The 15,148-nt window shown below is 52.7% G+C and overlaps 1 protein-coding gene across 2 annotated transcripts in view; it reads left to right on the top strand.

Moving 5' to 3' along the window:
• The window catches only part of znf609a (zinc finger protein 609a), a 126,307-nt gene that overhangs the window by 101,968 nt on the left and 9,191 nt on the right, over positions 1-15,148 (top strand). For both annotated transcript variants that reach the window (XM_062460899.1, XM_062460898.1), the window contains exons 3-4: positions 366-585; positions 13,440-13,527. In XM_062460899.1, coding sequence (XP_062316883.1) covers positions 366-585; positions 13,440-13,527 — 308 coding nt within the window. The remainder of the gene's footprint in view (positions 1-365; positions 586-13,439; positions 13,528-15,148) is intronic.

The following is a 15,148-nucleotide window of genomic DNA, read 5'->3' as shown; positions in this document are numbered from 1 at the left end:
AGGGTCAGCCCTGGGGGGAGGGAGGGTCAGCCCTGCGGGGAGGGTCAGCCCTGGGGGGGGGTCAGCCCTGGGGGGGGGTCAGCCCTGGGGGGGGGTCAGCCCTGGAGGGAGGGTCAGCCCTGGGGGGGGGTCAGCCCTGGGGGGAGGGTCAGCCCTGGGGGGAGGGTCAGCCCTGGGGGGGGGGTCAGCCCAGGCCCGATGCTTGAGCGGGAGCCTCATACACTGAAGATCCCAGGACTAACGCGAGCCAGGCTTCCACAGAACCCACCTCCTCCGCTAGCCGGGACCCGGACGTGCTGCCTAGGTCTTCATCTGAGTCCCTCTCACCTTCTCCCTGTCTAACCTGTCTCCTCTCCTCCCTGCAGATGGAGTCTCCGGTCTCCACGCCTGCCCCTCCACCCCTCCACCTGCTGGCGGGCAGCAGTGACATTGCCTCCCCCTGTGAGCAAATCATGGTCCGCACGCGCTCCGTAGCGGTCAACACCACGGACGTGGCCCTGGCCACCGAGCCTGAGAGCCTGGGACCCTGCGAGCCGGGGACCAGCGTCAACCTGGAGGGCATCGTCTGGCAGGAGACAGAGGACGGTAAGGACTCTCCTGCTCCCTCTGACCTCTGCTGCCTGACCTCTGCTGTCTGACCTCTGCTGCCTGACCTCTGCTGCCTGACCTCTGCTGCCTGACCTCTGCTGCCTCACCTCTGCTGCCTGACCTCTGCTGCCTGACCTCTGCTGCCTGACCTCTGCTGTCTGACCTCTGCTGCCTGACCTCTGCTGCCTGACCTCTGCTGCCTGACCTCTGCTGCCTGACCTCTGCTGCCTGACCTCTGCTGTCTGACCTCTGCTGTCTGACCTCTGCTGCCTGACCTCTGCTGTCTGACCTCTGCTGTCTGACCTCTGCTGCCTGACCTCTGCTGTCTGACCTCTGCTGCCTGACCTCTGCTGCCTCACCTCTGCTGCCTGACCTCTGCTGCCTGACCTCTGCTGTCTGACCTCTGCTGCCTGACCTCTGCTGCCTGACCTCTGCTGCCTGACCTCTGCTGCCTGACCTCTGCTGCCTGACCTCTGCTGCCTGACCTCTGCTGCCTGACCTCTGCTGCCTGACCTCTGCTGCCTGACCTCTGCTGCCTGACCTCTGCTGTCTGACCTCTGCTGCCTGACCTCTGCTGCCTGACCTCTGCTGCCTGACCTCTGCTGCCTGACCTCTGCTGCCTGACCTCTGCTGCCTGACCTCTGCTGTCTGACCTGAGATTGGTGTGTGTGAGTGTGTGTGTGAGTGTGTGTGTGAGTGAGTCAGGGCTGGGAGTATGTGTGTGTGTGTGTGAGGGGTGGGAGTAGCTGAGGAGCTGCATTCTTCTGGGACCTTCTGATAACATGTCAGACGCTGAGGAGAGGCGAGATGTTGGCTTTTATTTAATCCTTTTCCATTAGCACAACTGGCGTGAATGGCAAAGGTTTGCCGCTGATGAATAATTCATTCTTTAATGCAAAAGAGACATACTTCAAAGAGCAGCATTAGGCGGTGATTCTGTTCCAAACCTGCTGCTCACAACAGAGGCAGCTCATCAGCATGCTGGGAGCCAGGGAGCTGATCACAGTGGATCTAGCTTTTGTTGTTGGCTCCATCTTTATCAGCTCTCTGGGGGAGGACAGGGAACTGCCTCGGCCCTCTCACAACCAGCCTCCAGCTCTCTGGGGGAGGACAGGGAACTGCCTCGGCCCTCTCACAGCCAGCCTCCAGCTCTCTGGGGGAGGACAGGGAACTGCCTCGGCCCTCTCACAACCAGCCTCCAGCTCTCTGGTGGAGGACAGGGAACTGCCTCGGCCCTCTCACAGCCAGCCTCCAGCTCTCTGGGGGAGGACAGGGAACTGCCTCGGCCCTCTCACAACCAGCCTCCAGCTCTCTGGGGGAGGACAGGGAACTGCCTCGGCCCTCTCACAGCCAGCCTCCAGCTCTCTGGGGGAGGACAGGGAACTGCCTCGGCCCTCTCACAACCAGCCTCCAGCTCTCTGGGGCAGGACAGGGAACTGCCTCAGCCCTCTCACAACCAGCCTCCAGCTCTCTGGGGGAGGACAGGGAACTGCCTCGGCCCTCTCACAACCAGCCTCCAGCCTTCCAGGGCTCAGACATTAGTTCCTGCTGCAACACCATCCATCACCAAGCTAAAACCTCTTTCAATTCTCAGAAGCGCCCGCCTTGAGTTGGGAAGCTCTTGCCAAAGGCCTTTCAGACACATGAACCCCGGCGTGGTCGCTTCTCCAGCTAACTGGTGTTAAGGACTCCTTGCAGGGAAGTAAAGAAGAGAACAGGGAGGTTACTGTTACCTGCTGGCCATGTACAGAGCATGAAGAAGTGCTTGATGTGAAGTGTGAGAGTAGGTGTGTGTCATGGCCCTCCCCACCAGTGAACCAGTCAGGTGTTTGTGGGGAGCAGTGCTGGTAATTATGCCCCATTGACTTCAATAGTATGTTCCTGCAGAGCCGGAGAGCTGCAGTTTCAGGACCGCACTTTTAGGACCGCGGACCATAGATTTATCTGACAGCGCCACCTAGCGAATTGGATGACAAAATATACTATTGAGTGTCACTAGATCGCAACAAGATAGGCTATTTGAATGGTTTGAGAGAGGCAAGAAACAAGGAAAACTCTCGGGAATTTGATTATTCAGATATGGATATATTTAAAATATATATACAATACCACCCCTCCACAAAATACACCTGCATCGCTCCATCCAGCTCTTCATCATTCCCTCCAACCCATCAGCTACTCTTGAGAGCAACATTTTGAAGCTGAAGTTTCAGCACGGCATTTCTAGGATTTCTAGATTTTCGCGACCACCAAAAGTCCAAAAAGTGTGACCAAAGCAGTAGGTAAAAGTACAGTAGCTAATGTGAATCACGTGTGGTTATGTATAAAACCACTCCAGTGTTGTGAAATGATTTCGACAGTAAAGTTGAACTTAGCTAACTAACGTTAACTTTATTGTCCAATTCAAGACCCAGAATTGTTTTACACATAACCACACGTGATTCACAGCTACTTACACTCTGATTCTCGTCCATCTTGTTATTGAAACAAGCTACATTCACTTCCTCTTCTTCTTGTTATAATTTAATGTCGAGCCCTAACCTATATTCACGACTGCACGAAAATATTGATTATCTTGTGTATGGTAATCCGGGGGGATTTAGTATGGTAATCCGGGGGGAGTTAGAATGGTAATGGGGGGGGATTTAGTATGGTAATGCGGGGGCAGTTTGTATGGTAATGCGGGGGGAGTTAGTATGGTAATGCGGGGGGAATTAGTATGGTAATGCGAGGGGAATTAGTATGGTAATGCGGGGGCAGTTTGTATGGTAATGCGGGGGGAGTTAGTATGGTAATGCGGGGGGAGTTAGTATGGTAATGCGGGGGGATTTAGTATGGTAATGCGGGGGCAGTTTGTATGGTAATGCGGGGGGATTTAGTATGTTAATGCGGGGGGAGTTAGTATGGTAATGCGGGGGCAGTTTGTATGGTAATGCGGGGGCAGTTTGTATGGTAATGCGGGGGGATTTAGTATGGTAATGCGGGAGGAGTTAGTATGGTAATGCGGGGGCAGTTTGTATGGTAATGCGGGGGCAGTTTGTATGGTAATGCGGGGGGATTTAGTATTGTAATAAGGGGGGATTTAGTATGGTAATGCGGGGGCAGTTTGTATGGTAATGCGGGGGGATTTAGTATGGTAATGCGGGGGGAGTTAGTATGGTAATGCGGGGGGAGTTAGTATGGTAATGCGGGGGGATTTAGTATGGTAATGCGGGGGCAGTTTGTATGGTAATGCGGGGGGAGTTAGTATGGTAATGCGGGGGGAGTTAGTATGGTAATGCGGGGGGAGTTAGTATGGTAATGCGGGGGGAGTTAGTATGGTAATGCGGGGGGAGTTAGTATGGTAATGCGGGGGCAGTTTGTATGGTAATGCGGGGGGAGTTAGAATGGTAATGCGGGGGGATTTAGTATTGTAATAAGGGGGGATTTAGTATGGTAATGCGGGGGCAGTTTGTATGGTAATGCGGGGGGAGTTAGAATGGTAATGCGGGGGGATTTAGTATGGTAATGCAGGAGAGTTTGTATGGTAATGCAGGGGCAGTTTGTATGGTAATCCCGAGGGATGTGCGTGTGTGTATGCATCCGAATATGGAGCATAGGATCATATGATTGCCTATGTTGCCTTGGCAAAAATAAAGTGGTTTGGACCACAGCAAGTGTCATTTGAGGATGTCATTACTGGATGTAAATCAGATACAGTTTACACCCCCACAGCCCGTCGCGGAGGTAGCAGGAGAATGTTAGTAAATACAGTCCACTCCTCTTTACAGCAACTTCACATTACTCAAGCTGGGGCTCCAAGCTTTAGAATGAAAGCATTGTTGATTCTCCCCTAGAGGGACCAACCTTTGCAAGACTATTTAACTACCAAATGCTGACCTTCTCCAGGGTAGTATTTCTACAGAGCTGCTGATCAGTGATCCACCCCGTGCTGCTGTCAAGGTGAAGCCCTGACCCCCGGGCCTGACCCCCGGGCCTGACCCCCGGGCCTGACCCCTGGGCCTGACCCCCGGGCCTGACCCCCGGGCCTGACCCCCGGGCCTGACCCCCGGGCCTGACCCCCGGGCCTGACACACACACACACACACACACACAGGTGAAGCCCTGACCCCCGGGCCTGACACACACACACACACACACACAGGTGAAGCCTTGACCCCCGGGCCTGACACACACACACACACACACACAGGTGAAGCCCTGACCCCCGGGCCTGACACACACACACACACACACAAAGTAAACACACACAGTAGACACAAACACACAGTATCACACAGTTACTGTAACTAAACACACGCACAGCACTCACCTGCCTAGAATACCACCCTCCTCAGAATACCACGCTCCTCAGCAGGCAGAAGAACGGGGAGGGCAATTTTTCTGAGGGTGGATGCAGGGAGAGGGCAGTGGTGTCTGTGATGCAGGGAGAGGGCAGTGGTGTCTGTGATGCAGGGAGAGGGCAGTGGTGTCTGTGATGCAGGGAGAGGGCAGTGGTGTCTGTGATGCAGGGAGAGGGCAGTGGTGTCAGTGATGCAGGGAGAGGGCAGTGGTGTCTGTCTCCTCTCTTTCTCTCTCTCTCTCTCTCTCTCTCTCTCTCTCTCTCTCTCTCTCTCTCTCTCTCTCTCTCCTGTCACCCCTCTCTCTCTCTCTCTCTCTCTCTCTCTCTCTCTCCTGTCACCCCTCTCTCTCTCTCTCCTGTCATCACCTCTCTCTCCTGTCACCCTTCTCTCTCTCTCTCTCTCTCTCTTCTCTCTCTCTCTCTCTCTCTCTCTCTCTCTCTCTCTCTCTCTCTCTCTCTCTCTGCTGTCACCCCTCTCCACCTCTCTCCTGTCACCCCTCTCCACCTCTCTCTCTCTCCTGTCACCCCTATCCACCTCTCTCTCTCTCTCTCTCTCTCCTGTCACCCCTCTCCACCTCTCTCTCCTGTCACCCCTATCCACCTCTCTCTCCTGTCACCCCTCTCCACCTCTCTCTCTCTCCTGTCACCCCTCTCCACCTCTCCCTCTCTTCAACCTCTCCCTCTTGGCTTTGCCCTCCTTTCTCTTCTTCTATCCATTTCTCCTCCTCTGAGAGGATGGCGTGCAGCCAGGAGCAGCTAGCCTGCTCAGCTCTGAACCCTCTGCACTCGCACGTCTGGGAGGAAGACTGACGCTGGCCAGAGGCTGGCCCACAACGTTTCCCCTCCATTGTTGACAACTTCATTATTTTCATACGCAAACTTAGAGAGGTGAAGCCTGCAGAAGATTTCAACAGAGGCCTGTGTGTTATGTGGAGGAAGAGGCCTGTGTGTCATGTGGAGGAAGAGGCCTGTGTGTCATGTGGAGGAAGAGGCCTGTGTGTTATGTGGAGGAAGAGGCCTGTGTGTTATGTGGAGGAAGAGGCCTGTGTGTCATGTGGAGGAAGAGGCCTGTGTGTTATGTGGAGGAAGAGGCCTGTGTCATGTGGAGGAAGAGGCCTGTGTCATGTGGAGGAAGAGGCCTGTGTGTTATGTGGAGGAAGAGGCCTGTGTGTTATGTGGAGGAAGAGGCCTGTGTGTTATGTGGAGGAAGAGGCCTGTGTGTTATGTGGAGGAAGAGGCCTGTGTGTTATGTGGAGGAAGAGGCCTGTGTGTTATGTGGAGGAAGAGGCCTGTGTGTTATGTGGAGGAAGAGGCCTGTGTGTTATGTGGAGGAAGAGGCCTGTGTGTTATGTGGAGGAAGAGGCCTGTGTGTTATGTGGAGGAAGAGGCCTGTGTGTTATGTGGAGGAAGAGGCCTGTGTGTTATGTGGAGGAAGAGGCCTGTGTGTTATGTGGAGGAAGGTGTTGAATGTTCGATGGTTCATGTAGCAGCATGTGTGGGCAGCGAGTAAACAACAGCCTCCGCCAAGAAGAAGAAGGAACAATAACAGCGATCCCAGACAGGGGTCAGGTTGTTACTTAGCAGCAGGCTGGTCTGGGAAAACTCGGATCACTTAACACACAGGAGGGTTGAATGGGGGCTTGTTTTCCAGGCCCAGGGAAACACAAACAGCAACCCTCCTGCCCCAGGGTGACTGAGAGGAGACAACAGGGAGAGGGAGAAGAGGAGGGGGAGGAGGGAGAGAGACAAGGGGAGGTAGTTGTTCTGTCTTACTCCTTACAGCCTATTGAAGGGGTGTGTCTCCCCCCCCCCTCCTCTCCTGCGCTCAGCCTCACCCCGGTCATGTGACATGGGTGAAGACTGGAGGCTGTGGATCCTACAACACCTACTCTATATCACAGCACTGTAGATATTAGGGGTGGGGGGAAAAATCGATTCACATTTGAATCGCGATTCAGTCTTCTAGCGATTTACATCGATTCACAAATGTAAAAAATCAATGTTCTTTTTTAAATATTTTTTTTTAATTATTATTATTAAAAATTGTAAACAATCGTGAATCGATTTGTGACCCCAAGAATGAAATCGAATCGTGAGGTACCAAAAGATTCCTACCCCTAGTAGATATGCTGTTGTCTGACTACTTCTAGTTTCACCCCCACATCTCACACAGTGACCCATTTTTGCTCAGCACATATTTCTTATTTCTGTGGGGAAGACCTTAAATGCCCAGTAAGTCAAACTGGTAAATAAGTAAATGAAATCTTAAGAACAACTTGGAAAAAAGGTTTTTTATTTAAGAAGGCAGTTTGTGGCAACCTGCTTGCTCTGTCTGGCCTTGAATTGGCAACAGCAAGTTCAAGTTCCTCTTAAGGATGCGCCCCAGGCTGGATAGAAATAACAGTCAGACAGTTTTAACTGTGTGTTCAGAGGGCAGGGATTACCCAAGAAGTCACCGGTCAGTTTATCAGTTTAACATTTAACAGGAAAATGGGTTTTAGTCCTTTATCCCTGCAAACGATCTACTGCTCTCCTCTCTCTCCTCTTCTCTCTCTCATTTACTCTTCTTTACTCTCTCCTCTCTCCCCACTCGAGCGTTCAGAGATTAAGGCCTCATCATACACTCATAATCCTGTTTTCTCTTATCAGTACGCTTGAATATGTGGAATAATCCAACACAACTCTGTCAACACACAATGCTTTTTAAACTGCTGCTAAGAGCACAGACTGTCCCTCCCTGGTGTGACAGACAGCAGGGCTGCTGGCTGAGTCTCTCCAGCCCGCCCCTCCTCCAGTCACGTACAGGGGCTTCTGTCTCCCTAGTCTGTTTGACCCCCGGCCAGGGGAGGGGACACCATAATAGGAGGAGTTCAATCTGAATGGCCCCGGGGAGCAGGGGTCGTAGCCTGGAGGGGCCCATGGCCTTCAGACTTGGCCCCCTACCTGGGGCCAAGTCCTCCTGCCCCCCTGCTCCTCTTGTCCTCCTGCCCCTCTGCTCCTCTTGTCCTCCTGCCCCCCTGCTCCTCTTGTCCTCCTGCTCCTCTTGTCCTCCTGCTCCTCTTGTCCTCCTGCCCCCCTGCTCCTCTTGTCCTCCTGCCCCCCTGCTCCTCTTGTCCTCCTGCTCCTCTTGTCCTCCTGCTCCTCTTGTCCTCCTGCTCCTCTTGTCCTCCTGCCCCCCTGCTCCTCTTGTCCTCCTGCCCCCCTGCTCCTCTTGTCCTCCTGCCCCTCTGCTCCTCTTGTCCTCCTGCCCCCCTGCTCCTCTTGTCCTCCTGCCTCCCTGCTCCTCTTGTCCTCCTGCCCCCCTGCTCCTCTTGTCCTCCTGCCCCTCTGCTCCTCTTGTCCTCCTGCTCCTCTTGTCCTCCTGCTCCTCTTGTCCTCCTGCCCCCCTGCTCCTCTTGTCCTCCTGCTCCTCTTGTCCTCCTGCCCCCCTGCTCCTCTTGTCCTCCTGCCCCCCTGCTCCTCTTGTCCTCCTGCTCCTCTTGTCCTCCTGCCCCCCTGCTCCTCTTGTCCTCCTGCCCCCCTGCTCCTCTTGTCCTCCTGCCCTCCTGCTCCTCTTGTCCTCCTGCCCCCCTGCTCCTCTTGTCCTCCTGCCCCCCTGCTCCTCTTGGCAGCATGCAGCTCGCTGTGAGGTGCAGCGGCCTGGAGAGTCCTCACACACTGCTCTCTCCACAATGAGCCCTTCTCCTCCAGGACTCCTGACCTACCCTGCCTTACCCCATCCTGACCTACCCTGCCTTACCCCATCCTGACCTACCCTGCCTTACCCCATCCTGACCTACCCTGCCTTACCCCATCCTGACCTACTTGGCCTACCCCCCCCCCCACACACACACACACACACACACACCCTGTCCCCTCTCGGTAATCTCTCCAGTGAAGAGGAATAAACTCATTATCTGTCTGAGACTAAATCCCCTACGCCCCTCCAGCACCTTGAGAAGAATGGATCTCATGTTGTTGACGTGTGTTGTTCTGGGTTTGTCTGATGACATCCTCCCTGGTCTGGTGTGGAGATGACATCCTCCCTGGTCTGGTGTGGAGATGACATCCTCCCTGGTCTGGTGTGGAGATGACATCCTCCCTGGTCTGGTGTGGAGATGACATCCTCCCTGGTCTGGTGTGGAGATGACATCCTCCCTGGTCTGGTGTGGAGATGACATCCTCCCTGGTCTGGTGTGGAGATGACATCCTCCCTGGTCTGGTGTGGAGATGACATCCTCCCTGGTCTGGTGTGGAGATGACATCCTCCTCCAGCCTGGTGTGGAGATGCCTCCAGCCCTACTACACACATGAGTGGCGGCAGGGTATGGCGCCGGTACTGGGACAGTGAGGAAGTTAGTTGCGAGCCCTGGCACATGGCACCTGGCTTTCTGTTAGCATGTAGCAAGAGGCCCACACACTCAACCCTCTTCAACCAGCACCTGTAAAGACCAGGTGTTCCTGATACCCTCCTGGCTCTTCTGTGACTCCATGAGGGGTTTGTAATGGGCTCTGGAATGGTAGAGTCCACCATAAGGGGTTTGTAATGGGCTCTGGAATGGTAGAGTCCACCATGAGGGTTTTGTAATGGGCTCTGGATTGGTAGAGTCCACCATGAGGGTTTTGTAATGGGCTCTGGATTGGTAGAGTCCACCATGAGGGGTTTGTAATGGGCTCTGGAATGGTAGAGTCCACCATAAGGGGTTTGTAATGGGCTCTGGAATGGTAGAGTCCACCATAAGGGGTTTGTAATGGGCTCTGGAATGGTAGAGTCCACCATGAGGGTTTTGTAATGGGCTCTGGATTGGTAGAGTCCACCATGAGGGGTTTGTAATGGGCTCTGGATTGGTAGAGTCCACCATGAGGGGTTTGTAATGGACTCTGGAATGGTAGAGTCCACCATGAGGGGTTTGTAGAGGGGTTTGTAATGGTAGAGTCCACCATGAGGGGTTTGTAATGGGCTCTGGAATGGTAGTCCACCATGAGGGGTTTGTAATGGGCTCTGGATTGGTAGAGTCCACCTTGATGGGTTTGTAATGGACTCTGGAATGGTACAGTCCACCATGAGGGGTTTGTAATGGGCTCTGGAATGGTAGAGTCCACCATGAGGGGTTTGTAATGGGCTCTGGAATGGAAGAGTCCAAGTATTGTGGCTTGGGCTTTTAGTGTTCCATGCCTTGACAAATAACAAAATAACACTACGACTAACATTACACTCAGTAATGGTTCCTACAACAGCTGATGTCATGCTGAATGTTAGCAGATGGGGTTGTAATGGTTCCAAACCCTGCATCCCAACCTCTGCCCAGGAGACAACTAGACTTACTGTTAGAATTCTGTTTCTGGGTAAGCTGTCCCTGTATGTTTGTCTCTGCTCTGCTTCTGCTCTGACCTGCTTCTGAGGAAGCAGCCTCTGAGGAAGCAGCCTCTGAGGAAGCAGCCTCTGAACCTCCCTGGTCTGGTGTGGAGATGACATCCTCCTCCAGCCTGGTGTGGAGATGCCTCCAGCCCTACTACACACATGAGTGGCGGCAGGGTATGGCGCCGGTACTGGGACAGTGAGGAAGTTAGTTGCGAGCCCTGGCACATGGCACCTGGCTTTCTGTTAGCATGTAGCAAGAGGCCCACACACTCAACCCTCTTCAACCAGCACCTGTAAAGACCAGGTGTTCCTGATACCCTCCTGGCTCTTCTGTGACTCCATGAGGGGTTTGTAATGGGCTCTGGAATGGTAGAGTCCACCATAAGGGGTTTGTAATGGGCTCTGGAATGGTAGAGTCCACCATGAGGGTTTTGTAATGGGCTCTGGATTGGTAGAGTCCACCATGAGGGTTTTGTAATGGGCTCTGGATTGGTAGAGTCCACCATGAGGGGTTTGTAATGGGCTCTGGAATGGTAGAGTCCACCATAAGGGGTTTGTAATGGGCTCTGGAATGGTAGAGTCCACCATAAGGGGTTTGTAATGGGCTCTGGAATGGTAGAGTCCACCATGAGGGTTTTGTAATGGGCTCTGGATTGGTAGAGTCCACCATGAGGGGTTTGTAATGGGCTCTGGATTGGTAGAGTCCACCATGAGGGGTTTGTAATGGACTCTGGAATGGTAGAGTCCACCATGAGGGGTTTGTAGAGGGGTTTGTAATGGTAGAGTCCACCATGAGGGGTTTGTAATGGGCTCTGGAATGGTAGTCCACCATGAGGGGTTTGTAATGGGCTCTGGATTGGTAGAGTCCACCTTGATGGGTTTGTAATGGACTCTGGAATGGTACAGTCCACCATGAGGGGTTTGTAATGGGCTCTGGAATGGTAGAGTCCACCATGAGGGGTTTGTAATGGGCTCTGGAATGGAAGAGTCCAAGTATTGTGGCTTGGGCTTTTAGTGTTCCATGCCTTGACAAATAACAAAATAACACTACGACTAACATTACACTCAGTAATGGTTCCTACAACAGCTGATGTCATGCTGAATGTTAGCAGATGGGGTTGTAATGGTTCCAAACCCTGCATCCCAACCTCTGCCCAGGAGACAACTAGACTTACTGTTAGAATTCGGTTTCTGGGTAAGCTGTCCCTGTATGTTTGTCTCTGCTCTGCTTCTGCTCTGACCTGCTTCTGAGGAAGCAGCCTCTGAGGAAGCAGCCTCTGAGGAAGCAGCCTCTGAACCTCCCTGGTCTGGTGTGGAGATGACATCCTCCTCCAGCCTGGTGTGGAGATGCCTCCAGCCCTACTACACACATGAGTGGCGGCAGGGTATGGCGCCGGTACTGGGACAGTGAGGAAGTTAGTTGCGAGCCCTGGCACATGGCACCTGGCTTTCTGTTAGCATGTAGCAAGAGGCCCACACACTCAACCCTCTTCAACCAGCACCTGTAAAGACCAGGTGTTCCTGATACCCTCCTGGCTCTTCTGTGACTCCATGAGGGGTTTGTAATGGGCTCTGGAATGGTAGAGTCCACCATAAGGGGTTTGTAATGGGCTCTGGAATGGTAGAGTCCACCATGAGGGTTTTGTAATGGGCTCTGGATTGGTAGAGTCCACCATGAGGGTTTTGTAATGGGCTCTGGATTGGTAGAGTCCACCATGAGGGGTTTGTAATGGGCTCTGGAATGGTAGAGTCCACCATAAGGGGTTTGTAATGGGCTCTGGAATGGTAGAGTCCACCATAAGGGGTTTGTAATGGGCTCTGGAATGGTAGAGTCCACCATGAGGGTTTTGTAATGGGCTCTGGATTGGTAGAGTCCACCATGAGGGGTTTGTAATGGGCTCTGGATTGGTAGAGTCCACCATGAGGGGTTTGTAATGGACTCTGGAATGGTAGAGTCCACCATGAGGGGTTTGTAGAGGGGTTTGTAATGGTAGAGTCCACCATGAGGGGTTTGTAATGGGCTCTGGAATGGTAGTCCACCATGAGGGGTTTGTAATGGGCTCTGGATTGGTAGAGTCCACCTTGATGGGTTTGTAATGGACTCTGGAATGGTACAGTCCACCATGAGGGGTTTGTAATGGGCTCTGGAATGGTAGAGTCCACCATGAGGGGTTTGTAATGGGCTCTGGAATGGAAGAGTCCAAGTATTGTGGCTTGGGCTTTTAGTGTTCCATGCCTTGACAAATAACAAAATAACACTACGACTAACATTACACTCAGTAATGGTTCCTACAACAGCTGATGTCATGCTGAATGTTAGCAGATGGGGTTGTAATGGTTCCAAACCCTGCATCCCAACCTCTGCCCAGGAGACAACTAGACTTACTGTTAGAATTCGGTTTCTGGGTAAGCTGTCCCTGTATGTTTGTCTCTGCTCTGCTTCTGCTCTGACCTGCTTCTGAGGAAGCAGCCTCTGAGGAAGCAGCCTCTGAGGAAGCAGCCTCTGAGGAAGCAGCCTCTGAACCACAGAGAGCAGGACTGCTGCTCTCTGTGGTCTCCTTCTGGAAACCCAACCAACCATGTCTGTTCTAAAACTGGGAAACGCTCCTTTGAATCTGCCTGCTGTGGAAACATCGTTTTGACACTGTGACACTTATAACAGAACAGCCGTGTGAGCTGAGGTCAGCTTAGAAGTCTCTCCAGGGGAACGTGATTAGGGGATGGTGGTGGTGGTGGTAGAGTTTATCTACTGATCCCTGCTGCCCCCTAGTGTCCACAACACCAAACACGAGTCTGCAGTGTCCTCCTCGTGTGTGTGTGTGTGTGCGTGTGCGTGTGCGCGTGCGCGTGCGTCAGCCTTAGTGTGGGCAGGAAAGACAGTATTCTCATATGAATGCTGAGATTCCATCTAATTTCTAATTGACATACTTTTGTACCCTGTTGTTTCAGTGGTGTTAAAGTAGGCCAATGAATGAATTGCCATGACTTCCCTTTAAAATGCAATATGCTCTCTTGTGCAAATGACATGATAGAAAACAGCATATTCTGTACATGAGGTTTTAGGTTTGATGTGTATGCCAAGCTGTTATTGGGGTTATGACGATGTTATGGTTACTGTAGTTATGTGTTAGTAGTTAGTGATCAGTGTCTCTCGCCCCCCTCCCTCAGGCATGCTGGTGGTGAATGTGACCTGGAGGAATAAGACATACGTGGGAACTCTCCTGGACTGCACACGACACGACTGGGCGCCCCCAAGGTAAACACACACACACTAGCACAGGCACACACACTAACACACACACTAACACAGAAAGACACAGTCCAGAGATGACAGCATGCACAGACACAGCCAGACAGGGTGGTCTCGTGTCCCGATGGCCCTCGCAGCACACTGGGCTTGGGACAGAGGAGGAGCACAGCTAGCTTCCTGCTGGCTGCTTATCACCCTGACACTGGGCTTTTGTGATGCTACATAGATGAAGAATTGATTTCTCCTCTCGTTCTCTCCTTCGCCATCGATCCCACAGAGATCCCCTACAGCTCACGACTTTCTCAAAGACGTGGCTGCCTGACTAGGTGGCTGGCTGGCTAGCTGGCTGACTAGCCGGCTGGCTGGCTGACTAGCCGGCTGGCTGGCTGACTAGCTGGCTGGCTAGCTGGCTAGGTGGCTGCCTGACTAGGTGGCCGGCTGCCTGACTAGGTGGCTGGCTGGCTAGCTGGCTGACTAGCCGGCTGGCTGACTAGCTGGCTGGCTAGCTGGCTGCCTGACTAGGTGGCCGGCTGCCTGACTAGGTGGCTGGCTGGCTAGCTGGCTGACTAGCCGGCTGGCTGACTAGCTGGCTGGCTAGCTGGCTAGGTGGCTGCCTGACTAGGTGGCCGGCTGCCTGACTAGGTGGCCGGCTGCCTGACTAGGTGGCTGGCTGGCTAGCTGGCTGACTAGCCGGCTGGCTGACTGACTAGCTGGCTGGCTAGCTGGCTAGGTGGCTGGCTGACTAGGTGGCTGGCTGACTAGGTGGCTGGCTGACTAGGTGGCTGGCTGGCTAGCTGGCTGGCTGGCTGACTAGGTGGCTGGCTGGCTGGCTAGCTGGCTGGCTGGCTGACTAGGTGGCTGGGTTGCTCGCAACACCATTCGTGGAGAAGCAGGGGACCAAACTAGCACACCACTATATGAAGCTGCGCACCATGAAGTCATCATTAGATGCCTGTTTGCGTGAGCTTTTGTGCCCATAAAACGTTGTTGATGTGATAATGCAGCACAGGTTCCAGTGGCTGAAAGAGCTTCAAAGTGCTTCATCCGTTTAGATCCAGTAACAGCGTAACCCTAACAGCTAGGGTGTACTAGTCTGGTGGTTAGGGCTGGGCGAAAAAAAAATTGTAATGAGAAAAAAAGTAATGACTTCCCTCAATAAACTTATCGTAACATTAATTCATTTTCAATAATATCGATAGAGAATAATTAGGAACAGCAGTCCATTTGATTTCTTTGATGCAGCAGGAAGTTGCGAAGAAATGGTATCCTACGCTCACTAAAATGCTGAGAACCTCAAGTGGAGTAGCTAATGTTAACCGCGGAAAATGAGTCTTATTGCCGAAAACAGTGCTAGCGATAGCCATGGCGAGGGAGCAACTTCCAATGAAGAAATTATTGATAAATAGGGTTAATCTTCTTCAGTTATTTGGAAGTGGTTTGGCTTTTTGAAATCCGACAAAGAGCAGAGCAATGTTCGGTGCAAATTGTGTAGTAAACAGTGTCTACCAAGTTTGGTTATACGATAAACCTTTTTTACCACCTGAAGAAAAATCACTCGTTGGAACATGCAGAAAGTGTTTGCGCCAAGGTATTGATAAAAAGCAAGGTTTTAAAAAGCTTAAGTTAC

This window comes from Osmerus eperlanus, chromosome 5 (assembly GCF_963692335.1).
Source record: "Osmerus eperlanus chromosome 5, fOsmEpe2.1, whole genome shotgun sequence".
Taxonomy (NCBI): Eukaryota; Metazoa; Chordata; class Actinopteri; order Osmeriformes; family Osmeridae; genus Osmerus; species Osmerus eperlanus.
This window is presented reverse-complemented; position numbering and strand designations above follow the sequence as displayed.